The sequence below is a fragment of the Hemicordylus capensis genome, chromosome 2 (genome assembly GCF_027244095.1).
Source record: "Hemicordylus capensis ecotype Gifberg chromosome 2, rHemCap1.1.pri, whole genome shotgun sequence".
Classification (NCBI taxonomy): domain Eukaryota; kingdom Metazoa; phylum Chordata; class Lepidosauria; order Squamata; family Cordylidae; genus Hemicordylus; species Hemicordylus capensis.
Window position 1 is genome coordinate 253061049 of NC_069658.1, and position 27395 is coordinate 253088443.

The 27395-nt window shown below is 44.4% G+C and overlaps 1 protein-coding gene across 3 annotated transcripts; it reads right to left on the reverse strand.

The window, feature by feature from the left end:
- PRRT1 (proline rich transmembrane protein 1) lies at positions 1-26714 on the reverse strand. 3 transcript variants are annotated; one of them, XM_053295610.1, is made up of 4 exons: positions 26581-26714; positions 9821-10236; positions 7502-7678; positions 1-4782 (listed from the first exon to the last, which is right to left on the reverse strand). In XM_053295610.1, the coding sequence occupies exons 1-4, from the start codon at positions 26591-26593 to the stop codon at positions 4606-4608; spliced, it is 783 nt and encodes a 260-aa protein (XP_053151585.1). In that variant the 5' UTR covers positions 26594-26714; the 3' UTR covers positions 1-4605. The 3 variants fall into 3 exon arrangements, with proteins under 3 accessions (XP_053151585.1, XP_053151584.1, XP_053151586.1); XM_053295609.1 differs by lacking the exon at positions 26581-26714 and adding an exon at positions 26207-26376; XM_053295611.1 differs by lacking the exon at positions 26581-26714 and adding an exon at positions 26184-26317.
- Positions 26715-27395: the final 681 nt, after the last annotated feature.

The window sequence follows — 27395 nt, forward strand, 5'->3', positions numbered from 1 at the left end:
TTAATCAATCAATCATCTTTATTAAGTAATGTATAGAGGGAGAGATTCTGTAACCATGTCATTTGCAAACAGAGATAAATAATATCACAGAGTCCAACATCCAAGAAAAAGTGATGGGAAGGAACTGGGGATTCATGGAAGAGAATATGGGGTTTGGCACAGTTTGGGATGGAGGCACTGGAAATAAAACAGCCAGAAATCTTTCTATGTTAACCCAGATTTACAGATGCCCCCACCACACACCCACTTCTCACCCATCTCTACTTGTCAATACCTTTCAGAGCTGTTCTATGCTGTGATAGTCTACAAAGAGCTTTTTATGAGGGAGAGGATTCAAAAATACCCCACATCAGAAGTAGTACATTTTAGAATTCTGTTGCCTCCACTGGAATGTATAGAAGATCTCTCTGCATCTGCAGTTACAGCTGAAAGAAATGGAAGAATGGACTACTTCAGATAAGGGGTCCGCAGAAAGCCCCTGAGAAATTTCATTTGTCATACAGAAACATGTTTAGCTTCCACTAAAAATTCTTAAATGTTTATCCTAGGGAGAAACCTTGAAATTTTCTTCAAATTTCACTTTTAAAAAAATGTTGATGCCAGTTCTGACATCAGGTGAAGCGCCTGATGTTGACCAGTGAGGAACTCCAACCCTACATAATACCTCTTTAATTATATAGCATTTGTATCACTTCATATGTATTATCTTTATAACAATCCAGTAACCTAAGCAACAATTTCCCTGTATTGTACAGTGGGGGAGGGGGACAGAGAGGGAGTAGCTCAGTAATTAATGGCCGCAGAAGTGAGTTTCAAACCAGATTCGTAACTTGGTCTTTGTGGAGATGTGGCTGTAAATCCATGGTAGAGCATCTTGTGTGCATGCAGAAGATTCCAGGTTCAATCCCTGACATCTCCAGGTAGGGCTGGGAAAGACCCCTGAGCCTGAAACCTTTGGGGCTGCTGCCAATCAATGTAGACAGAACTGAGCTAGATGGGCCCATGGTTTGACTCAGCATAAGACAGCTTCCTATGTTATGCTACATCCGCTATCAAGCATAATGCTTCTAGCCCATCTCTTTGCTTGTGTGCTGGTTTTCTATTTGTTGGTTACATTTGTATCCCAGCCTTCCTCCAGAGAGCTCAGAGCAGCCAGTACACATGATCTTCCCTCCCCTTTAGCCTCAGCAACACTGTGAGGTAGGTCAGGCAGCAAGATGGTCATGGAGTCAGCTTTGCGGCCAAGTGGGGATTTGAGCCTGGTTCCCCCTAAGACTAGAGTGTCAGTCTTAGCCACTCTAATCACTACACCACACTGGCTACTACATTGGCAGGGGGGCGGGTATAATAAGGGAGCAATAAAATGGCAATTCTCACATCCGTTGTCTGAAGTGATGAAGACCATTCTACCACCTCATTCTGCATTATGTGTATGTTACAAATATGCATTATGTACATAGCACAATATCACTAGCAAAACCTCTTCCCCAGAATCTTGCTTTAGAGGCTGCCTTTGGTCAGACATCCCCCTAGTGATGGGAAACACCACCATCATACCCTCAGTCAGTGAGCAATCAGACCTTTTGCTCAGGTCTCCCCCCCCCCCCAGAATGCCACTTCATTCTTCCACATATTTAGTATTGCTCCCCCTTGTACCTCTTTAAAAAGTGCCTGATGACTTTTTGCTAATACCTTCTTTCCCCTTCACCAGCCATTTCTCTCCTTTTAAAACTTTGTTTTTAAGGTAGTTTTAATGTGGAGAGGAGAGCTAGTCTTGTGGTAGCAAGCATGACTTGTCCCCATAGCTAAGCAGGGTCTGCCTTGGTTGCAGATGAATGGGAGACTTGATGTGTGAGCACTGCAAGATATTCTCCCCTCAGGGGATGGAGCCGCTCTGGGAAGAGCAGAAGGTTCCAAGTTCCCTCCCTGGCAGCATCTCCAAGATTCTCTCAGCCCTATCCAAGATTCCTGCCAGCCCTATCCAAGATTCCTCAGCCCTATCCAAGATTCCTGCCTGCAACCTTGGAGAAGCCGCTGCCAGTCTGTGAAGACAATACTGAGCTAGATAGACCAATGGTCTGACTCAGTATATGGCAGTTTCCTATGTTCCTAATGTGGCTTTATATAAAGCAACCTGAGCACCATTTGCAGTGAGGAAGGGTTGCTATCTATATAAATAAATAAGAACGATCATAATTATAATTTCTCTAAAACTAGCTCCTAGGATTGCTGTGAGGATGAACTAAAGTTAAATCTATTCCAAGCATTTAGAATAGGATGGGAAGGAATCTAAATTAATGCCATGTATGACTGCAAGGCCTTCAATAGTTTTTATTACTGCTGAGGTGTTTTTCCTCTCTCCAAGGAAGATGACAGGGATAATGTTAAAATGAGGAACAGTGTGAAATGGAGGGTATATAAAGGGAGATAACGTGAAACAAAACAGAGAAGAATTGGATAACTTGAAGCAAAACAGAGTGGAATTAAAGGAATTGTGTTAAGCAGATAGGAACTAATATGAAACTCACGAAAATCAGGTGGCGGCTGTTGGTCAATAGGAAAATTTAAAAAGTCACAGTCTGGTAATACTTTTATTAGTATCAAATTACACACAGTTGACAGCAGCAATCTTGCTTCTGACAACTGTGTACATCATTTGGGTTGGTCCTAATACATGTATTACCAGATGGTGCCTTTTGAATATTTATCTCAGATGGAGTGGAGAAGTATACTGAGTTCAGTATCAGGATATTTTTGTAATAATGTGTGCCTTTAAACATAGCTCTACAAAAAAGCAAAAACACATTAGGAAAACACACACATTTTTTTTAAAAGCAAGAACACATATTAGGCTGGTTCACATGATTCTAATTGGGATTAGGGTGGGAGACACATCCCACCAAAGTTCAAGAGCTGTGTGTGCTCTTGTTTTCTGATCATCTGTGAGTAAAAAGCAAGGTAAGCAGGCGGGGGGCGGGAGAGGAAGTGATTGTCTGCTAAGCATAAGCTAGGTTGGAGGCAGGGGCATAGCTATAATTGAGTAAAAGGGTTCAAAGAACACGGGCCCCCAGCTCTTGAGGGCCCTCCAGATCCAGCCCTCCCTATTTTCTTCATTTTCTCTCTCACTCTGGGGCCGCCAGAGAGAGGGATGAACACGGGCCCTCTCTCCCCTAGCTACGCCCCTGGTTGGAGGCCTCCGTGACCATCCTACCCAGAAGCTGCACTCGGCACTTCAACAAAGTAGGCTGAAAAGCCCTCCAACCCAGCTGCTACTTGACAGATGTTCACTTCCTCCCCCTCCTACCTTGCTTTTGACTCTCAGATTATCAGAAAATAGGAGCTTGCACAGCTCCCGAACTTGGTGGTAGTGCTGGTGGCTGGGTAGAATGCACCTTCTACCACTGTTCCCTTTAAGGTGTGCACACATGTGTGCATTCACAAATTTTTGGATGTCTGCCCAGTTAATTTTAGATCACTTTCAGGTTGAATAAGGAAGGTCCAACTCTGAATGCACATGAGCACTTGATGCTACCACCCAGAACAAAACTCATTCCTCACATATGAGAAAAATTAGAACACTGCCTCCTACCCCAATTAGAATGGTGAGAACAGGCCTAACATATAAGACAGAGAAAGTAGGGAGAATGAGAAGCAGTGTGTGTGGGAAACAGGGCTACTCCAGGTCTCAGGGGTTTTTGGCAAACCGTTATCCGTGGGTGGCCTCTCACCTGGGTGGGCCCTGAGTCACTCAACCACCCCACATAAAGGCTATGGGCACAGATGTGGTCTCAAGGATCAACAGGGGTCCTTTGGGGGGGCTGGGTGCCTTTGGCAGCTGCCCAACAATGCTGACCCATGAAGCTGGCCCTGGTGAAGAACAAAACAGAGACCTGGAGATTCAAAACCTCCAAGTAGGCTCCACCTACTCACTGTAGAGGGAGAGCTGTGAGACAGGAGGAGAAAAGCAACTGAAGAACAGCAGCAACAATTCAGAGCACATTGCAGATTCCCACTTATGAGGGTTGCAGCTCGTTGACCACAATAGCGAAGTTTGAGCCTGCGAGACGCAGGCCTTCTACTTGCAGAACTGCAGGAAAGCCATTGTGGACATAGAGGGGTAGGGATGAACCAAGACATGGGTGGTGCTTTGATCTGTTAATGGTTGGTACTATACATGCAAATTCAGTAGGAGGAAGATGGTTGTTGCCATGACCACAGAAGGTGAAGCCTACTCCTTGGGAAGGAAGGAAGCAAGCAAAGTATTCTGGTAAAGAACTGGCAGGAGGGGAAATAGGTTGCTAGGAGCCCTGGAGAACAACACTTGTGGACTCAAGGGTGTGTGTTAGGAATCAGTCTGAATATTGTTGTCTGGAAGTCATCTGCTGAGTATGTACCGTTAAACAAGCCCAACGGTAGCTAAGGACTATGAGGGAGACCATTGCCAAGCATTCCGAGTATCGTTGGCAGGGGAGAAGACCGTTGCTAAGGACTGCAGGGGAGATGGTTGTCAAGGACCATCCTTGGGAGCGATGGTTGCCAGGGTTTTCAGGGCTTCTGTCACCAGTTGCCAGGATACAGGAGTAGGCCAAAGGCAGGTGTTGAGTGCTAGGGGTCCCAGTCATTGTCATGATGCTGGGCGGCAATGATGATCACCACAGTGAGAATGGTGCACAAAACCATGGCAGCAATGCCCACAGCCAGGCTGATGAAGGAAAAGTTGCGGGCCTCCCGCGAGGCGATTTCTGCTGTCACAATGTCACCGCGGGCGACTGCAGTCCGGACCTGATGGAGAGAAATGAGGGGGGGTGAGGGGTCATCAAAGAAAGTACCCAGTGCTGCTCTACCGGCTGTTTTTTCCCCACTGTGGAAGTCAAGGCAGCATACATGAGACTAGCCTTGAGCCATTTTTGGCTCAAGGGCAGTATAGAAATTGAATGAATGAATGAATAAATGAATAAATAAATAAATAAATAAATAAATAAATAAATAGCAGGCAGTCCGTGCACTTTGTGTCCTCAGACCATGTCCCTGGGGACTAGCTATGCTCTGTTGTGTGACCCAGCACAATACACCCTGTAATTCATATAGTCCTAGCACACTGTTCAATAATAAACATAAGGAATTAGGAGCCGAGGTGCATGACCTGTAGTCACGTAATGGAGCCTTTGTTGCACCATACCACAGCAAACTGCAGGCAGGGAACTGCCTTTTTTAATGATCCCACCTTTTTAAAAAAAAAACGACCTTGCATATAGAAAGCTAGCATGTCAGGGGAAAGCATTCTAGTCTAAAATTGTCTTCTTGTCATGCTATTTTTCTATACGCAGGTAGGTTCATTTATGTGAACATTCAAATATGTGACTTCCTCTCCTGCAGTCTGAAGAGCTATAGTCCAGTCAGAGCATCACATTTATTCTGTTGACTCTGCTGCTCAGCGCTGGAGAACCTGGAAAAAATGAAAGTACACAGATGTTGCCAGTGTTGGAGTATTTAAATGGATATTAAACAGAAGAGGGATCAGAATTCATGGTTTTAAACAAGAGAATAGTAGACATAGGTTCAACAACCAATCCTGGGAATTGTGGGTTGGCAACATTCCTCCCTTTCTCGGAATACAACAACTCGGATAAAATTGATTGGCAATAGTTTCAGGAGAGTCAAAAGACAGTACTTCTTGACATAACACATAATTTACTTTTGGCATTCTGTGCCACAAGTAGTAGTGATGGCTTTAAAAGGAAATTAGAGCGATTCAGTGTCTATCAGGGGTTATTAATCATTGTGATGTCTGTATGGAATCTGCATGCTCAGAGGCACTATGTCACTGAATACCAGTTTCTGGGAAGCAATGGCTAGGGAGAGTTGTTGCCCTCATGCTTTGCTTGTGGGCTTCCCAGAAGCATCTGGCTGGCCACTATGGGAAATGGGATGCTGGACTAGTTGGACCTTTGATCTGATCTGATCAAATTGGGCTCTCCTTATTTTTTATGTTCTTACCATTTCCAAGGTTCCCTGGAAAGGGGGAATGATAATTAAACCAGTGTGAAGTGTGGATCAGTGTTCCCTCTAACAGGAATTCCCAGACGTTGTTGACTACAACTCCCAGGATCCTCAGCTGCAAAGGCTTTTGCTTGGGGATTATGGGAGTTGTAGTCAACAACATCTGGGAATCCCTGTTAGAGGGAACACTGGTGTGGATATGACCTTAGAAATCACTTTCCTTTGTCACTCCACAGATCAGCTAAGAACGCCTTCCTAACAATTCTGTTTAAATGCCAGTTTCTTAAAATGCCTCTCTGAGTAGGCGTTCTTCTCAGTGGCTGTCAAGCACCGGTTTGAAACACTATTTATCCTCTGGGTAGACATGCGGAGATGGACTCTGCACCTCAGCTGGAGGCAGAGACCTTGCACTCTCCCAGCTTGACAAAATGGCTGCCGGCCTCCTCAAAGCACTGGATTATTTTCAGAACACTGAATGAAGCAATTGACTCTGGAGTACAGAATGTGTTCATGTGTGGGAGGGTGAGGGGTGCCAGCCAGCCAGGAACAGAGTGTACACCCAGCATATGTTTCTGAAGCATTCAATGCGTTTCTTTCTCTCTTTTATTCTGTTGGTTTCTTAAATGTTTGGGACATTTCTCTGTTTGGAAAAGCGGGGGCAGGGGTATTATTCACAATGTGGTGAGGATGTTACAGACCATGCTGGTTAAAACCCTTATTCATATATTATGTTCAACGTTTGTGTATAGTATCACGAAAACAGTTACACATGTAATGCCGAACTCAGGTTCAGCAGAGCACTGTCTATCTAGAATCTAGATCCTGCATTTAAAGGAGCCTGTACTTTTAAAATGAACACAGCTACAGTCATTCACCAAAAAACCCAACAACGTGTACAACTGTAAAGACATCTGGAACCCAGACACAACATAATGTCAGAATAGGACTACAGACACAACAACAAAAATGTGAGTTCCTGCTGTGTTCAAACCCTGATCAGCAACAATACTGGATAGTTCCCTCTCACTGCATTGCCACTACAGACAAGTTGTGGAATGAACCATACCCTCAACCAAATATCTTTATTGAGGAACATACTGCAGGGATTCAAAGTTGGCAACTTTTGGGCCAAATCTGCCTACCCCCCAGTTGCAAATTTGAAGGTGAGGAGTATATGGCAAAGTTAGCAACTACTTACATGGGACCTGCTGAGATGGCATTCAAGGGATGGGGCCCCAGCCCAGCCCATCACCCTCTACAATACGGCCTTAGGTGGGGACCAGAAACATACAGCACCTCCCCAATACATGTAATTCCCTGATGTGTCTACACAATGTACATCAGGGAAGTACATGCATTGTATAGATTATGTGCCTACACGATGATGTAGAGGGCATGTGCCTACACAATGCCGCACAATACACAAGGGCAACCCCCTCCCACACATCCCTCTCAGGAATGTGCTATTGGTGGCTTCCCTCCTGCTTCTCCCATTGCTCACCTGCACAGCCTTGAAGATAGCAAAGATGCCTGTGGGCCAGAAGCAGCAGATGGTGGTGAGGACAGCGATGGGAAGGTAATCATGTGGTGGGCGCCGTGGTTCCAGGATGGCAATGCCAGGGGTTACCTGTGTTGGGGAGAGACCTGGTGGAGGAGGAGGGTTGCCCTGAGGGTATGGCTGGGAGCAAGAGACAAAAGACTGGTGTCACAGGAGGAAGGATCTCCAATTTATATCCCACCAGAAATTCAATAAAATGTTCAGCACATTCCTTTGGAAGAGTACCTCCTAGACGGCACTGCTTCAGGTTGCGGCTGGGAAATCGTAGTCTTCATCTCATGTAGAAAATCAGCACACCAGGGAGAAAGATTATAACCTGGCCCTCTTCCCAGTATACTGGTTTGCTACTGTATACTGTATATAGTGACAATTGCACGTGAGGGGAGCTGCTGAACAAGCAATCCTCCTCCTGCACAGTCCAAGAAGAACTGTACCATGTGATTTTGCTGAATGTGTAAATTTCCCCTCATAATCACCATTCTACAAATAGGAGGGAATTCTAAAGCTCAGAATAGACCCACTCAAAAAAAAAATGAGGATGACACATTATGCCTCAAAGCAAATACCACCATTATGAAAGGAAGGGGTCCTCCCCTAGACTGAATAACCTGCCTACAGCTATCAGAAAAACATCAAAAACCAAAGGACCAGTCTCTGTGATCAGCAGAATAAAGCTGATCAGCAGGCAAAGCTTTTTCTGGACTGTACCATTTCAAGTTGCGGTTGAAAGCTTGTGTGTTTAAATGTTTTCCCCAAGGAATCCCTTCATACTCAAAATCAGCAAGTGAGAGAGAAACGTTCAGCCTAGCGTTTTCCCTGACATGTCGCTTTGCTATGTGTAGGGAATTTGTTTGTTCTCCCATAGGGCTGAACTTGGACATTCAATTCATTCACCAAAATGAATCCACAGCCTGAAATTGTACAGTCCAGGAAAAACTTTACCATTTGATTCTGCTAATTGTGTTAAAAGGTTCTAAATTTCCATCCATAGGAGTGAAGAGGGTCTTCAAAAGCTCTCCCCACAAACAGAAGGGAAACTGAATGGATTAGAGAAAGCTATGCTAAAGTGATAATGAGAGTAGTGAAAGTCCTGCAGTAACCAAAGCCCCATCCACAGAGAACAGAACCCACTAAAAAAAGAAAGGGTATGTTACTGAACAGAGCCGGCCCATTCACATACTGTAGGTGACTTAGGCGGTTGCCTAGAGTGCCAAGTTTTAAGGGGTGCCAGCAACCCAGCTGCCCCATGACAGCTGTTTTCACCTTAGGTAACTTTCCTCATCAGAGTCAACCACTATTATTATGTAAAGTTAAAATATAAGAGAGAAGTACAATGACAATTCACAACAGCAAATATAATAGCATTCCTGGCTAAGCTCAGTTAATTAACCAAAGTACTGAGACAGGAGCAACGGTTTCCTGTGAGAAGCTGATCAGATGAACCTAGACCTAATGCAATACAGTACTAAGTTACTTAGCTCAGTCAGGAAGACTGTATTATCTCCTATTCTTGCCAATGTACTATTATTGAACTTATCTCACATATTTTGCCTCACATGAGATTAGAATAGTCACCCTCTGTATCTCTCACAATCCATAACCATTAGGTCTCATTTTTCACATGTCAGGGAACCATGTTTTCAGTTTCAGTACTTTAGTGGATTAACTCAGCATAGTTAGGAAGAGTGCTTGATCTGCAAAGTTGATGAGAATCATCACTATACTTAACTGTTATACTTTAACTCAACATCATACTGGTCACTGACTTTGCCTCTTTCATCCCAGAGCCCTTTAATCCCATCTTTCCCATTTTTCTCTCTTTCTGTGTGTGCATGCGCATATGTATGTGTGCACTGAAGATGACACTTCATGCCTCCGATGAAGTAGACTGTCCATATAAGCATATGCAGAAATACGTTTGTTAAATAAATAAATAAATAAATAAATAAATAAATAAATAAATAAATGTTAGGGTTTCAATCTGCGGGTGATTTTTAAATTGTTAAATTGTTTTTAAATTTTTGTATATGTTTTAATTTGTTTTATGCTATTGTTAACCGCCCAGAGATGAAAATTTGGGGTGGTGTACAAATTTGAATAATAAATAAATAATAATAAATAAATCTTTAAGACGCTACAAGACTCTTTATTCCCCCCCCTGTTGTTTTCAGAGAGCCCCAATCCTCACAGACAGTAGGAGTATTACAGATGCTCCTCTGAGGAGAAATCCACCCCACCCACCCCCGCTCCACAGACACTCACCGCCCCTACGGGGTAGACGGGTACATATGCTGTGCAAGGCTGCAGCTGGACAGGGTATCCCGGATGCATGTACCCTCCAATAGGCAGGGTCCCAACAGGCGGATGAGTCTGCACGACGTAGCCCTGAGGAGCCCCATTGAACTGAGTCTCCTGCATGTAGGGGTCAGGGGGAAGGCGGGGTAGTGTTGCGGAATGGTGGCGGGGTGGGCGTGGAAGAGTGGCCGAGGTAGGGGGAGGGCGAGGAAGGGTGGCAGCCCCTCCGCCGAGTCGGGGCAATGTAGCGGTGCCTGAGTGCACGGTTGTGGTAGGGGGGTCACTGTATCCGGGGATTGGGGCATCCTGTGGTGGTGGCGGCGGCGGCTGCAAAGGGGCATTATAGGGTGGAGGAGAAGTATGCGGAACAGAATCAGGGAGACCTAAGGGAGAAGAAAACGACAAGGTTTAGAAAAGCATAGAAAAAGGAGATTAAAGCAGCATCAGTATACACATGGCACAATACCATTTTAAACATTCAATTTCCATCAGCAATATTTCTATTTCTTAAGAACAGGGCTAGCTATATCTAGTACTTTTTCTATAAGCCGCCAGTTTCATTGATTGCTCTTTTTCAACACAGCCGGATTGACACTCGTTTCTATAATGCAATAAAATTGTTTTGAACCCGATTCTTGCACTTGTCCTTCGAAGACTTGTGTCTTCTACAGATCTAGTGCGCATGTCTTGTGTTCTGTCATTAACGATGAAAACAGTGCCCAAGACCAACTTCTATACTCACTGGATTTATATTTTAATTTCAGTTTGGGTTCAAATATATCAAAGGCAGTTCTAACACTAGTGGAATCAGGGGCGTAACAAGGCTGGAGTGGGCCCAGAGACAAAATTTTAAAATGGGCCCCTCGGTGATACACACACACACTTCACAATATATAGTGCACTCACACTCACATCCCCATTATGCCAGCTTCTCTAGAAAACTCCACTCCCTCGCTTTAACCCCAACCCTCCACCCTCGCCATGGGGAAGAGCGCTCCCTGCTCAGAGTTGCTTCTGCAGACAAGGACTTTGCTGCATGCATGCCGACTTTGCTCCGAACTTGGGGTTGGCTTTTCCACGGCACCGAAGCTCTGTGGGTGTTGGGGAGTCATGTGACTTGCCTCTGGGGGGGCCTCGAGGCGTGGGGGGCCCCAGGCAGCCGCCTCCCCTTGCCTAATGGTAGTTATGCCCCTGAGTGGAATGTGCTTTTGATGCCTTCCCAGCTAAACATCAACGCACAGATCAAAGTGATGTTGCATGACCCTGCCTCCCACCATCCTATTTCTTGACTGACTAGGTGAGCAAGGCAGACCATCATAGCAAACACGAAAAAATGAAGTTTTATTATCTTTCAACTTCAAGCTCCACACTGTGTCCACGTCCAGAGATGCATACATCTGTAATTGGCAAGAACTTTACAGACCAAATTACAGGCATTGTGTATTGAGTCATTGGCCTTGACCGGTGTGTTTATTGTTTGATAATAGTAGCCAGAGGCAGGAGTCATCAGGATTGGAACCCTGGGAGGGGCGCTTTACCTTTTACCCCCACTGTGGCTCCAATCCAGATCCTTCCTCCCAGACAGCAGCTATTTGCTCTGAGAGGGAAGCACCCACTGACACAATGGGAGCTTTCTTCCTAGGGCAAACAGCAGCCATTTGGGTCCATGTGCCCTACCATGGCCCCAAATAGGACTGGGACCCAAGGATGGCTCCAGAAGAGCGGGCAAGGAGGACAAGTGTCCCCTCAGACAAGGAGTCCCCCCACCATTTGTGTTTCAGAAATCTAACATATAGGACACAGCTCACTCAGTCATAAATGCAATTTGCCTATTCTGTGCCCTCCCTCAATTGTTTTCTAGTGCCTCCACTGTTGGGACCGTGGCGGGGGCAAAGGATTAAAGCCCCTCTCACTGCCGTGCCTCAGTCCTGATCATCCCTACCCCACAAATGTTATTTATCAAACAAAAAGCAGACACATCATGACCAATGGCGCAATTAATGCAATACATACTTTGGTCCTACCACCCAAGAATTCTGTCACAGTGAGTGGTAAAATCCTGTTTCCTTTCCACTGCAACCCAAGATAAGGAGCCCTGTGGTTGTCTTTGGTAGAATACAGGAGGAGTTTATCAATGCCATCTCCCGCACAGTATGAGATGATGCCTTTCAGCATCTTTCCTATATCACTGCTGCCCAATATAGGTGTTTCCCATTGTCTGGGAAACATACCAGCAGGGATTCGAACCGGCAACCTCTGGCTTGCTAATCAAGTCATTTCCCCGCTGCACCAGTGCTATATCAATGTGTATGTACATAAATATGGAGAATCCAGGGAACACAGCAGCAGCATAGGAAGCTGCCATATATTGAATCAGACCATTGGTCCATCTAGCTCAGTATTGTCTACACAGACTGGCAGCTGTTTCTCCAATGTTGCAAGAACCGGTTGTTAACGTCTTGACACCTCACAATTATTCCTGAAAGAGTTTTTTGCTGCCTCCCCCAGCCACTTACAGGCAGTTTGGACACCTTTGCAACCCTGAACCCCCCAAATATTAATGGGAATGTTCAAGTGTGCAAATATGGGTATTCCCCAAAGCTTAAGGGGAACCCTGCCAAACCTCAAAGCCTTTTATCTAGTGTGTAGCCACAACAGGGCCTGTGTACAGCAAACATGGTAGAAAACCCAGCACATTCTAGTGGCATAAACAAGTAAAAAGTTTAGTTTATTACAGTAAAAATAAAGGAATAGAGTTTACAGGCAGATGAGGGAGTACAAAAAGCATAAGGAATTCCTACTTACTTCCTGGTTCAGGTGTTAAACCACAAGGTCAAAACACTTAGTTGCAAAAAAGGTGGATTCAGAATCTCAAGGCTAGAAACTGAAGCCCAGTTCAGACATTATGCTGTATGAGTGTATGGAAATCCATACACTCATATGTATGTTTGTTTAAATAACTGTACTGTACCTGTGTTCATTTAAAAAGTGAACCTGGATACAGGCCCTTCAAATGCGTGGTACAGATAGGAAGTATATTTCTGTACCTGCTTTCAACATAACAGGTTAATTACTGTACCTGTGTACAGATCTGTACTCGTGTACACTGTATACTTGTACAAGTTTTGAACATAATGTACGAATGTGGAATGAGGGGAAAATGCCTTTTCTGAAAGCTGCTTTGTAATCACTTTGTTCTCATGGAATGGGAAAGTGTCTTTGCACTGGTCAAGAAATGGTTAATAGAGTCTGCAAGTTGCCTTGCCAAATTGCGAACTGTAAAGCCATAAATTTGCTGACAAGCTAGAGGGGGAAGAGCCCCCCTCTCCTTGTATCTCTTGAAAAAGCAAAGGCCTGTAAAATAACACTTCAAGGCCATCTGAGGAAGACAGTTTCGCTTATCAATAGGCAGTAGAAATGTTTCTTTGTACTAGGGAATGCTTGTCTAACTAGCAATGATTATAATATTTGTAATATGACGGACAATGATGTTAACCAATGAACTAATTGGTTCTTTGGGGCTGAATGTTGATGCCCAGCTATGTAGTTATGCCAAAGTATAAAAACTTGTGACCCAGGCAGCTGCGCGCGTCGCTTCGACTAGCTGTTAAGCTCAGAGAGGAGCCACCAGCGCTGGTTTAAAATAAATGGTGGTTTTGCTTCTTTCAATCATCCTTGTTTGGTTTGTGGTAACTGGGCCTCCCAGGTAACACGAATGGGCCTTTGATTGTGAGCCTTTGCCCCAGCTTGGAGCACAGGAATGAATCTCATCTCTTCCCTCTAAAAGAGAATTGGAAACTATGGAACTCCCTTGGTTATCCCATTTCCCTCGTGCTTAAAGGCAAACATAGAACAGTAATCTGGTTTATCTTGCTCTCTATCACCACAGAAACATAGGAAGACAGGAAAATCCTTAACTAACAGGATTATGTGTAGATGGAAAATACTCTTGAGCATGTGGGAAGAGCATCAACATTCTTTAATCATTACAGCAGTATGGAGACAAAGGGAAGGGAAGCATTACGCCACTTGTCTGTCAGAATGTCAGTCATCATCTGCAAATGGTCAGATGTGAAAAACACAGGAAAAAGAGAGTGTGCATGACTTGCAAGCTTTCAGGAAATGGAGCTGTATTCTATCTAGCAGTCCTTTATGTTTTGATGATTAGAAGTTTGTCCCACTGGGGATCCTGTAGAGCGTGTGGGGGGAGAGGTGGAGTCAGAAAGAAAAGGGAGGGAAAGGAGAAGGAGAAAATGGAGTTGTTCCTTGAACTTGAACTTGAGTTGTTCCTAGACTACAGTCTTCGTTAAACCAACATAAGATTGCTTTGTATTCAGAGGCACTCTTACCCCCGGACCCTGGGGATCCGGTCCTTGGCCTCCAAGGTCCAGTGGAGGCCCGGGGCGGGGCTCCTACTGCCACCCCACCCCACTGCTGCCCCACGGCACCAAACATTTCAAGAATTCAAGCCACCATGTGCATGGCCGTGGTGGCGGGTGGAACGGGAGCGGCTGCTGGGCCTGACATGAGCTTGCAACACTCTGCTATAACTGCGCAGGCGTGCTGGAGCTTCCTCGCAGTTCTCAAGGGCTGCTGGGCCAAACGGCTGCTCCTGCTCTGCCTGCCACCACGGCCATGCACATGGTGGCTTGAATTCTTGAAATGTTGGGTGCCGTGGGGCAGCAGTGGGGTGGGGTGGCAGTAGGAGCCCCGCCCTGGGCCTTTGGAGGCCCCACTGGACCTTGGAGGCCAAAGGACCGGATCCCCAAGGTCCGGGGATCAAGGCCCAAGGTCCAGGCCTGCTCGGCTCGACCCCCACACACCCTGGCCGCGCACATAGCGGCTTGAATTCTTGAAGGGTTTGGTATCACGGAGCAGCGGCGGGGTAGAGTGGCGGCAAGAGGCCCCCCCTTAACTTTTTAATTTTAACTTGCGGTGCCGGGGGTGTGTGCTCTGAAGTCCTTCACATCCAGGCACCAAAATTGCCTAGGTGCACCCCTGCTTGTATTTATGAGGGATGCAGCTACTGTATAAAACATTTGGTGATGAAATTCTGAACGTGCTATGCGAGACAGCCTGCAAAGCTTGTGAATGTTCCTGCACCTCATTTCATTGCATTATTGGGCTCACCTTCCTTTACTGCTTTCTACTATTGCTGCTGCTGATTGTTTTTCCAGCTTTCTGACCTGCACAATCCCTTTTTCCTTATCAGTCCTGGACTGTTGTTCACTGGATGCCCATTGCAGCATGGCTCAGATCCCACCATCACCTTTGTTCTTGTCCACCCAGGAGAACTTGCTCTTCCCTGGAAACAAGGGAGGTACTATTTCTGCAATTACCTCCTCACTATACAGACCCCTGATTTTATTTCAGCAAAGTAGAAGGCTATATTGCTTCACTGCCGGAGCCCTGAAGGCCAAATAATATATAGTCATCTCATTTGCTCCTTCCTACCAATTTGGAAGACGATGCCAGTCCTTATGAAGCTGCTCTTCAAGCCTTAGATGATCATTTCAACCCTACTTTGAATGTGATTGCTGAATGTTACAAGTTCTATTCTAGATCCCAACTGCTGGGGTGTTTTCCCCACAGGGCTTTTAGCTTGCATCTCCTCCGGAATGGAGGGGGTACCTTCATAGATCAGCCAGATTTACCCCAAAGTCCTTGAGAGCTATCAGGAAGCACTTCACACACAATTTGGGTTTTTCATTGTGTGTTAGAGTTTAGCCCAATTTATATCCAGGGTAAACAAAATCCACCTTTTGCGTCAGTTTTGGGGGGCAACTTCAAACTCACAGTAAAGCCTAAACTTGCGGTAAAGCCTGCTGTGTGAATCTATTCATATAGCAGAAAAACGCCCTGGTGAATCAATATGTCACAGCATTGCATGCCTTAAGGGTAACCTGTGAGTTTGCCAACTTTACTGGTGAAATGATTGAGGAAAGCAGCTATAAAACAGGAGTCTAAAACCATAATTGTGGCCATAAGATTCTGGCAATAGGAAGCCTTTTCTTCACAGTATGCATGTGTCATATGTATGTATGTATGTACTGGCTTTGTTAAGCGGTGAGATGAATGTGCTTTGCACATATAGAAGGGCACTCTCTTCTTTATAAAATACTTAATATTGCCCAGAATTTATATGTGGGCCAGTATTAGAATTAGCCAAATAAATAAATGCATTTACCCAGTCCTTGGCCCAGTCCTAGCCCCAACAATGTGTGAGGTTTTTCCACAGCTGCCTGGAGTCAATGCCATGCATTGTTCACTTCGGACAATGAGCCTCAAACAGACAACTGCCCAAGCCTAACAAAAATACATTTTTCTCTAGTACTGTTCATTTCTTATTTTCTAGAATCAAACAGGCCATTACAAAAGGAACAGGGCCATATCATGGCCTGTCATGAGAGGAGACTCTGGGACGATGGCCTCCTCAAGGGAGCAGCTGTTCTCTGCTGTACTGTCATAGGGACATAGGAAGCCGCCATATACTGAATCAGACCATAGGTCCATCTAACTCAGTATTGTCTACACAGACTGGCAGCTGCTTCTCCAAGGCTGCAGGCAGGAATCTCTCTCAGCTGTATCTTGGAGAAGCCAGGGAGGGAACTTGGAACCTAGATGCTCTTCCCAGAGCAGCTCCATCCCCTGAGGGGAATATCTTACAGTGCTCACACTTCTAGTCTCCCATTCATATGCAACCAGGGCAGACCCTACTTAGCTAAGAGGACACGTCATGCTTGCTACCACAAGACCAGCTCTCTTCCTTATCATTATTATGGAGCAGTGAATCAAGCAGAGATTCAGCACCAGGCAACCTCTTCTGTGGATGGATACTTTGGGCTCCTGGAACTTTCAGTTAATGAATTCGTTTCCTTACATTCTCTTGCAGCACACACCTGTGTGTTCCAGCCAATAGTTTGGGAATTACTGCCCTTAAATAGTGCCCCTACACGCTGGCTGGTATATGGAGCTGCTTTGTGTGTTGCATAAGGCACAGTGGTTGCCTTCACACAGCCCACTACAAGCGTGCGTTCCAGGCGGACATGTTGTTCAAACTCACCCAACAACAGTTCCCAAGCCAGGCTGCCATCATCCTTCCAACATTTGTACTCTGCATTTAAAGTTGGGCAGAGCATGTCTTTCTCAGGTGAATGTCAACAAACTAGCTCGGGAACCAGAATGTTAGTGGGCTTGGATGACAGGCCCACAAGGTTCTCAGACTTGCAGCAGATCATGTGAAGCTGCCCAATGAATTAACTGTGTGCAGGCCCCATAAGCACAGTCGAGTTTGCAGCATATTTTATCTCTCTCTTCCCTGGACCTAGGAGAAACCCTGTAGCAGGCCTATATTAGGTTGCACGGTCAGCAAGCTGTACAACCGTGTAACAAAATCAAGTGACCAGCATTTGTGTGTATTCTCAGTGTAACAGTCGTTGTTGAACACACAGTCCATCACCCACCGCAGCTAGAGTGGGAAGATAGCTTGAAGGGCTGCAAAGACAGTGCTGGTATATAGGTGTAGAAGCTGGAATAAATCCTTTCCCCCACCCTCTCTTTTTGTTTTGCTGGCAAGAGGAAATGGCTTTGTGCTGTTTTCAACTTTGCTTCTTGTACATATGAAATGATCGTTCTATATTGTAAGTTCTAGGCTAGATGCTGTGCTTTGCTGCCTGCCTGCATTCATTTAATTCATTTCCCTCCCTCAGCCCAATACTTTATGCTGTTAGGTGTCAGGCTCAGCTTTTTTCCTGGCCAACAATGCCACTGAGTCAGCTGTAACTCTGCACCTGAGTTCCAGAGCACAATTTTCTTTAATAAGAAGGTTAATCTGTTTCAGGTTAATGACACAAACCAGAGACCTTAATTGAGTCTTCAGTACATTTATGTTTTTGTTGATCAACAGTAACAGCCACTTCAGCACAATAATTTCGTTTGCAGTGTCTTCGGGGTTTGACATGGCTTGTTGCCTGCTGCTTTATGGGGGCTCTGGCACAACTTTGAAGGTATGTTAAATTCTAATGTATTTTAAAGCAATACTTGGCAGTGACAGACAGTCTTGACCCAGAGTTTTTGAACTGAAAGCAAAATAGCAACACCCTGTGCCTCTTTGGCTTAGTGGGAAAATGACAATTAAAAATATAAATGGAAAAAATGCATATTTATTTATTTATTTATTTATTTATTTGATTTGATTTGATTTGATTTTAGGCATCTTTTAAAAAAATAAAAGGGTTACAATCTATTGTACATGAATTATCACACTGATTTCCTTTTATTTTACTGAAAACAAAGTGCTCCCAATCTTAATGTATTTCTGGTTGTGTACTATATGTTGGAGCCTGTTGTCCTTCAGTTTTACGTGCAGCACAAGTCCTAAGCTTGTTTACTCTGAAGTAAGTGCCACTGAATTAAATGAGATTTTCTCCCCAGGAAATATGCACAAGATATATATGTGTGTGTGTGTGTGTACACACTCATATCGATAATTCCCCTTTCCACCTCCTCTGTGCATGAGAGGAAGGGATTGAAAGCTTCTCCTTTCCAATTAGAACAAGCCAGTTTCCTATCATGCCCTGGGAACATATAGCTGATTCTAACCATAGTTTGTTCACAAATCACAATCTGAAGCAAAGGAACACATGAAGCTCTACTGAATCAGCCCTGTGCTCAGGCAGAAGTCTTTCCCAGCTCTACCTGAAGATTAAACCTGGGATCTTCTGTTTGCAAAGCGGATATTCTACCAATACTGAGCTGTGCTCCCATTCCCCATAGGTTTTGATCCTGGTTTGTTAACTAATCTGTTCTTAAATCAACCATTTCCCAAGTCTGGGCATAGAGGAAACTGCAATATAAACAGAAACAGTAGAAACAGTAAAGTTCTGCAGTATAAACAGAAAGTTCAATCCCCTCCCCTTCTGAGGGAAACATTAGTCCAAGGCTCTGTGCTGCTTCTGCACAGTCATAGTAGTTTAGCATTACACCTGAATACGACTATAGTGTGTTATAATGGACAGCTGCACTCTCTCATCTCCCAGCGTCTCACTTGCAAAAGTGAAAACACAAAGGTAATCAATCCGGCTTTACTTCTATCCACCCCATCTCAGCCTCTTTCCAACTATTCCAGGTCAAGCATGCCGCCACAAGGTATGTGATGGTCATTGGCCGCTAGTTTGGACGGCTTTAAATGGGATTTCTATAAATCCATGGGGAATAGGTCTACCAGTGGCTATAAGCCATGATTGCTATAGTTTCATTCAAACATAACACTAACCAATGGCTTCCCATTACAAAGACAATCCTCAGACTCTCCCCCTCCCACTCTCCGCTCCTTTCTGAAGACCTAATGCTTCCATTTGCCATTCTGAACGTTCTGTACTTTTCTATCCTGCCCCAGTACAGGAAATTGTGGTTTGTTCAAATCACAGTTCATGAACCAGTATCTCAAGCCACATTTTGAGCCCAGTTTGCAAGCCAGGTTTGTGAATTGTGATGCAAAATGCGGAGGGGACCATGGAAGCCCAAGGCTAGCTGGGGCTCATTGTCACAACAAACCATGGTTTATTGTGATATCAGAATAAAACCTATATAAAACTTCTGTTTTCTGAACGAATACTCCACCAGACCAAGTGAATATTGGTTTCTGGAGAGGGTACAGAGGTAGAGGGCTATTGGCTTCATGCCCAGCTTGTAGGCTTCCCAAAGGCATCTAGCTGGGAGACACAGGACTTGATGGACCCTCAACCTAATCCAACAGGGTCTACTTATGTGTTTAGGGTATTCAACATTTAATTACCCAAAGCCATGAAGAATCAGCACAGAACAATTTGGCACCTGAGGCAGGATATTCAAATGGGACTCCACTCCCAGGCCTTGAACGATAAATACTATAATAATGTTAGATAACTGAACAATTTGTTGCCTCTTAATAGTGGGCTAAAACTGGCTACCTGAGGCAGTTTTCTCCCTCTGCTTAACAATAGGGCAGGTGCCTGAAGCTGTGTCCACACCCCTAACTATTAGCTACTTTTTGTGTGTATAATTATCCTTTTTCTTATAATTGCCTTTTCTGAAAATAGTAGCTCTGTGTGACTTTTATTTTACTAATTTATTTTATTTATTTCACTCATGGGGATCACCCACAAAGCATGTCCTACTGTCAAAGTGGACTTGATAATGCAACCTGACATATACATTGTCCCATGACAACTACATGTTATGTTAAAAACAAATTTAAGTAATGTGCTTAAACCTAGCTTAATTCCTTTCTTAACTAACAGCTGCAGTGGCCCCAATTCAGACTGGAACCACAACATGCAGTACGAGAGGAGTCTAATCTCCACACACACTCACACCCAGTTTCCCCACAAACCTCCCTTCAAGTTGTTATTTGCAGCTCTGGGGGCAAATAGTAGCATTGTAGGAATGATTTTTGGTGGGAAAATGGCGTAGAGGAAAGGACTGCCCTCACCTCACATCTGAGCCACCCTTCACAGGGGTGCTGTTAAGGGGTACCAGGTTGGTCTCTGGGTCATCTCGGAGAGACCATGTTACTCCTTTACTGATGGAGTTACACTGGCTGCCAATAGGTTTCTAGACAAAATACAAAGTGCTAGTTATAACTTACAAAGCCCTAAATGGCTTAGGCCGTGGGTACCTAAGAGAGTGACTTCTTCGTTATGAGCCCCACCGCCCATTGAGGTCATCTGAGGAGGTCCGTCTCCAGTTACTGCCAACTCATTTGGTGGCTACACAGAGACGGGCCTTCTCGGTCGCTGCCCCGAGATTGTGGAATGCGCTCCCTGCTGAGATACGATCCTCCCCATCTCTGGCAATTTTCAAAAAACACCTGAAAACCCTTCTTTTCACCCAAGCTTTCTCAGCTTCCTAAATTGTGGGGGGTTTAATTTCTGGTTTATTTTAAAATTCAAAACCCGATTTTGGGGTTTTTAATCATTGTAATTGTTGAATTGTTGTTTTAAAATGTTTTTAAATTGTTAATTGTTATGTTGTTTTTTAATTTGTTTTAGCTCTTTATTGTTTTAGTGGTGTGTTTTAATTGTAAACTGCCCTGAGCCATTTTGGAGGGGCGGTATACAAATCAAATAAATAAATAAAATAATTAAAATAATAAATAAATAAAAAGGGACTTAACACAATGTGCAGTTTAGCCCCTAAAATGCAGGTGTACAATGCACACAAATATCCATAATTTCCTAGTATATTTTATATACATAGTTCACTTTAGCATCATGAAACAATGCAGTACACACAAGCTGAACTCCATATTCTTTATATTTATTCTCTCACTCCCACAATTGTGCACGCACGCACACAGTGCTAAGATGTGGCCCAATACCCACCCCGCACCCACCCACCCACCCACTGCCAAAGTAGGCCACCTCTCCAGGGGGTGAGTGAAATTATGTTACTGTTTTTTAGGTCACCTTGCATGTGCCTGCCTGCTTTCTATTTATAGAGGGAGGAAGAGAAGTGCCCTGGAGAGAAGAGAAAGAAAGAGGGGGGAAGGGGGAGAAGGGGTGTATGGGTGAGTGAATGAATGGATAAAAGAAAGGCACAACGTATAATGATGAGATGGCTGGAAGGGTGGTGCCAGTGGATAAAGAGACCAGTGAGATTCAAACTCAAGCTCATTACTGGACTTGTTGTGCAGGCCTTGGGCAAGTGACTCTTCCACTGCCTCACTTACCAACCTGCAAAGCAGAAAGTTTCCCTCACAGGGTTGTTGTGAGGAAGAATGGACTACAAAATACTAAAAAAGGCTATATAAAAGGTAAATGAGGGGTAATAGATGAGTCAATATGGAGAAAAAGTACAAGGTTCCTATTACCTCATGCTCCCTTCAGGGCCGTATCCATTTACTTACACATACAAGCACAGCTCTCCAATTTCCTAATATTTTGTCTACCAATCCCAAAATTCTAATACATAGGTCACAATCCAAGAAAAGTTCAGTGGTTTTAAGCCCCATAATTGATTTCATTGAGAACATTAAGCACATACCTAAGTATCTTGACATCAGTGTTGGGGGGAGTACTTAATGTTGCCTAAACCATGTTCTTTGTATTTATATTTATATTTATATAGGACTTTTCCTGTATACTAAAGTACCTCACATAGAGTAATCCTTATACCAGTTAGGAACATAGGAACATAGGAAACTGCCATCTACTGAGTCAGACCACTGGTCTATTTAGCTTAGTATTGTCTTCACAGACTGGCAGCGGCTTCTCCAAAGTTGCAGGCAGGAATCTCTCTCAGCCCAATGTACTGTATGCTTTGGTAGTTTGTTGGTTCAATAAAAAAATCTTGTCCTATCTTGGAGAAGCCAGGGAGGGAACTTGGAACCTTCTGCTCTTCCCAGAGCAGCTTCATCCACTGAGGGGAATATCTTGCAGTACTCACACATCAAGTCTCCCATTCATATGCAACCAGGGCAGACCCTGCTTAGCTATGGGGACAAGTCATGCTTGCTACCACAAGACCAGCTTTCCTCTCCTTTTATGTGTAGTGGGCCAGTATTATCCTTATGAGGCTGAAAGATAGTGGCTTCCGTCAAGCCACCCAGTAACTTAGCGGCCAAGGGGACAAGTGAACTTAGGGGCTTCCAAGATTATAGCAACTGGTCTCAACTGCTATGCTACATCAGAAATAGATGGCTCATAGCACCTGATTTCAACTGCTATGCTACACCAGTCTCAGAAAAATATATGTGTAGTGTATGCATGTGCACACATACACAGACAGGAAAGAGCAGCGTGCCTGTGGGAGGACACCAGAAGCCATGCAGCAAGCACTAAAAAGCTTACTGTGTGGTAGTTGCAGCACATGAGTCAATAGGGTGTTTGTAGGATTTCCCACCATGCAGTTAAATCCAGTGCTCCTCATCCTTTGAAAAAGTCGGGGTGGGGTGGTAACTTTTGGCTTAGATTAGATACATGGTCAGAAGCAAGAATCCATCTCCCCACAAGTGGCAAAAGTTATAAACTGGAATGGGTTCAGAGGAGGGCAACCAAAGTGGTGTGGAATCTGGAAGCCATATGAAGAACTGTCAAACAAAAGACTGAAGAGAGATATGAGGTATCTCGTATGACAGCCATCTTCAACCTATCCGATGGGCTGTTGCATAGGAGGAGTAGCAAACTTTGTTGAGCTTGAGGGCAGGACTAAAACCAATGGGTTAAAGTTACAAGGAAGCAGATTTAGGCTAAAACATTAAGAAAACATTTCCCAACTGGAAGGGCTGTTCCACAGTCTGCCTCAGACAGTGACAACCTCTCCCTCACTGAAGGTTTTCAAACAGAAGCTGCACAATCATCAGTCAGCAATGCTGAAGCAGTTTCCTGCACTGAACAGGGTAGGGGCAGGAGATCTCCAAGGTCGCTTCCAACTCTAAAATTCTATTATTCTATGACAGGAAGTGAACTTTTGAAGTAGCAAACACATAGCTTTTCCCTCATGTGAATCCCTCACCATTAAATAGCATCATCACAAACTAGCAAGTCAAGGGGTAAGAGCATCCTTGAGATGCATTGTGAAAGGTGGTATAAAAATTGAACAATAAATAAATGAAAGAAATCTTCCTACAAGTAAAGGCTAAAGAAGCTGAAACCATTTAGTAGGAGTGGGGGTGGGGATTAATCCAATAAGATATGATAGTGTGTTATTGGCTTTTTAAAAGCCAAACTTTGGGCTACGGCCCATTTGCCCCACGAGTATACCCCTTAGGTTCTGGCAACAGTAGTCCTAGAGGTTGGGGTTACCAATGAATCTGACTGACAGTAAGTTCCATACAAACCAAGGAAACATATATGTATGTAGTATATAATTCACTTATGGTATTCATCATTATCATTGTCATCAAACATAGTGATAGCCATTTATTTAAAAAGGAATTAGAAACTTGCATGTAGAAAAAGGGATGTTTCTCATTGTGATGATATTGCTTTATACTATTCTATGGCAATTTGCTTTTCTTTTTTGGCTTTCTTCTCCTTGTTTACTTCTCAATAAAAAAATTATTTAAAAAAGAAAGAACGAAACTTGCATGGAGGATGGGTCTATCAATAGCTCCACAAGACCTTCATGCTTAGACGCAACCTCTCTCTGAATGCCAGCCAGCTTCTGGGGACAAGCAATAGCGCCTGGCCAGCACTGTCATATCCCATTTGTGAAGTCCCTAGAGGCAATGGGTAGGTGTGAGGGAGCAGCAATGTGTGTGCCCTCCATCTGTCCAATGAAAGTCTTGTTTCCATAATTCTGGTGGGCTGTAAGCCAGAAAGGAATGAAAGCCAAGAAATTATCTGAGGAGTCCTTTGAGACTGCTGGTCTCTACAATCAACATGTGCAACTGTGAAGAGCGGCTAGATGTGGATCGCCCACATCTAATGTGGATGTGTAATGTGTGTAATGTGGAGGGTTGTTCTGGGGGTCTGTATGTTTGGACTGGGGAAGGCTGTGTAGGGACAGCATAGGTTGTGTCTGAGCATGAGAGAAATGTTTTTATGAGGCTTGTGTACTGGGCTTGTGCAGTATTTTGAATAAAAATGATGCGGACAAATGTGCATACTATGGGCTGTGTGTGGTGTGTATGTGAAGTAACTACAGTTGTTGTAAGCCACTGAAAGATGGAAGTTTGGGGCAGTTACACATATTAATAATAAATAAATAAATAAAATATAGACCAGAAGTGGATGAGGTATGGGGCATTGAGTGAAGGTTGCAACTGTAGAATAGGAGAGGCTGTACAATGAGAATAATGGGGAATTGTGTTTTGCAGGCTGTGGTGCGACTGATCAAAGGCCAGTGGTGGGGTGTGTTTATATAGTCCATTATATCATATATATATATATATATATATATATATATATATATATATATATATATATATAGTCCAGAAATATAACCACATATTTTTCTTCAGTTTTGCTTTCCCTCCATTTTCTTTCCCTGGTTGTCTCCCTTGTGTCAATACTGAGGTTGTCCGTTAGGACAGGGATCCATCATCTCATTCTTTATGAAGCACTATGTATACAGAGATGGTGCAATGCCTGGACTCATCTTCCTGCAAAATCCTCAGTCCTGATGCACGTGATACAGAAATCGCAATGGACAACCCCCTGCTCAGAATACACCGTCCCACACACACAGACCATGCCACACAAATTTCTGACCCACAGTCTTATACAACACTTGTGGGGAATTCACCTCAGCACACAAACAAATGCCGTTTCACAACCTAAATCACATTGTCTATCAGTTGCTCACACTCACACACATAGGCAGTGCCTCTGCAGCTCAGACACAATCCTTTGATGCAATCTTTGATGAAGCAGCATAAAATAGAAAAAAGCTGTATCCTATTAAAATATCAAGCCACTCTGTATCAGTGACATATCCCTTTGGTTCCGTATCGGTCTGATTCCTTACACAGATTCACACAGTGCCTGACACTGACACATCATGGATGACATCAGAAACTGATGTGCACACATTTAGCCAAACACAGTGGCTCTGCCACACTAACAGCAGAATCTCACACCTCATAGATGAAATGTTGCATCACGTGTGTGCCCACAATCCCCCTCCCCACTCATGGGCACTTGTACCAGTGACCTCCACTGAGACACCCAATAATACTACATATACAATGCCCCCACACCAAACACACCCAATATCTTCCTTTCTGTGCACATCTGATACCAATGCAAACAAAACAGACATACACCCTGGCAGTATTGTGCAGCTTCACATATAAACCAATTACATACCTCCTGGATTCCTAGGTTAAACACAATGACTTGTCTGCATCCGTCATGCTATCCTCCCACCCAACCCAAATCCCACCAATTTCACAGCCTTCTATGCATGCACATATGCCAGATCTCTCTATAGGCATGCACACACACACACACACACACACACACACACACACACACACACACACAAACTGCAACATAGATCTATGTACAGAAGCATATTTATTCTCCACCACCTCGAAGCTGTTCACAAGGAGAACATCATTATATATATATATATATATATATATATTTGCATATTTAAAACAGTATTAGCACGGCCTCTGCCAAACATCTCAAAATGCACAATTTTTTCCCCTCCTGCAAGGCACACATCTCAGTTTACACACACATAACCATGCACCTCTGCCTCTCCTCACAGACCACTTATTCCCCAGACACACAGCTGTAATCTTCCTCACAAACATACAAGCCACTGCATGAGCCAAACAGCAACCCCCTTTCTTCTGCCCACCCAGGTAGACAATCCCAGCATCAGCATCATGTCTAACCGTCATCAATCATTCTTCTTCACCTGATTTCTCTGAAGACATCTTTGCGCTCAGTGTGGCTTCTACCAAGTCGGGGGAGGACCCAGTGGAGGCAGAAAGCTCTCTGCGTCACTACCCCTAACCCTCTCTCCTCGCCTCCTGTCTGCCCCTCTCCCTCCTTCCCTCCCTGAACGAGCCACGCGGTTCTCGCCTTACTGCGAAGATTTTTTTTTCCTTCCCCCCAATTGGGGGAGAGATGGAGCCAGAAAGGGAGACATACGGCACAGGGAAGGAGAGGAAAGAGATCGGAAGCTCTCTCTGACTAACTAGCCTTCAAGCCCGCATCGCACCCTGGTTACCAGAGCGCCCTTCATGTTAAGGATTCGCCTATTTTTAAAAGGACCAATTTGCAGAATACCTTTTTTCTCCATGGTAACCACTTCCAGAGGGATCGCCGTATATCCTGAGGGACTGTCAGACGGGAGGAGGAGCGGACTGGTTCTCTGTTGCTCCCGAGGGCAGGACTAGAACCAAATTTGGGCTGAAATGACAAGAAAGCAGATTCGGGCGAGGCATTCGGAGGGATTTCCTAACGGTAAGAGCCGCTCCACAGTGGAACAGCCCGTCTCGTGTGGTGGTGGGCTCTCCTTCGCTAGAGGTTTTCAGACAGAGGCTGGGCAGGATGCAGCAGCAGTTTCCTGTATTCAGAAGGGGGTTGGACTAGAAGACCTCCAGGGTACCCTCCAAATCCGATGATTCTATACAAGGCCAGAATGGTGCCCAGGAGTAACCAATGACAGGACCCAGTAAAGAAAGTGACCAAAAAAAATATATCACTGGTTGTCATCCACAGCTGCCAGCTAAAACCACTCCTGCATCAGCAACTTGCAGCCCATTCTGGTCAATGTGGCACTTTCATAGACTGTGGGATAGTAGGTTTTCCTGCCTAACCTGAAATGGCTTCTAACAGATCACATATTAACACACAGTGACTAGACCTTGAAACAAACCTAAATAAGAGCTTTGTCCCCATATCCACTCAGGAAACATCACAGGACCAAATATCATCAGTTATGGCATCGGGCAGGTGGGGGGTGTGTGTCTTCATTTGCTCCTCCTCCAGTGCAATATATGCTATCACCTGCCAGCATACTGTTTTCTACTGTCTCCTAGTATGCATTCAAACACAACTGGACTACTCAGATGTAGGGAGAAGAAATATTGTATAAACCA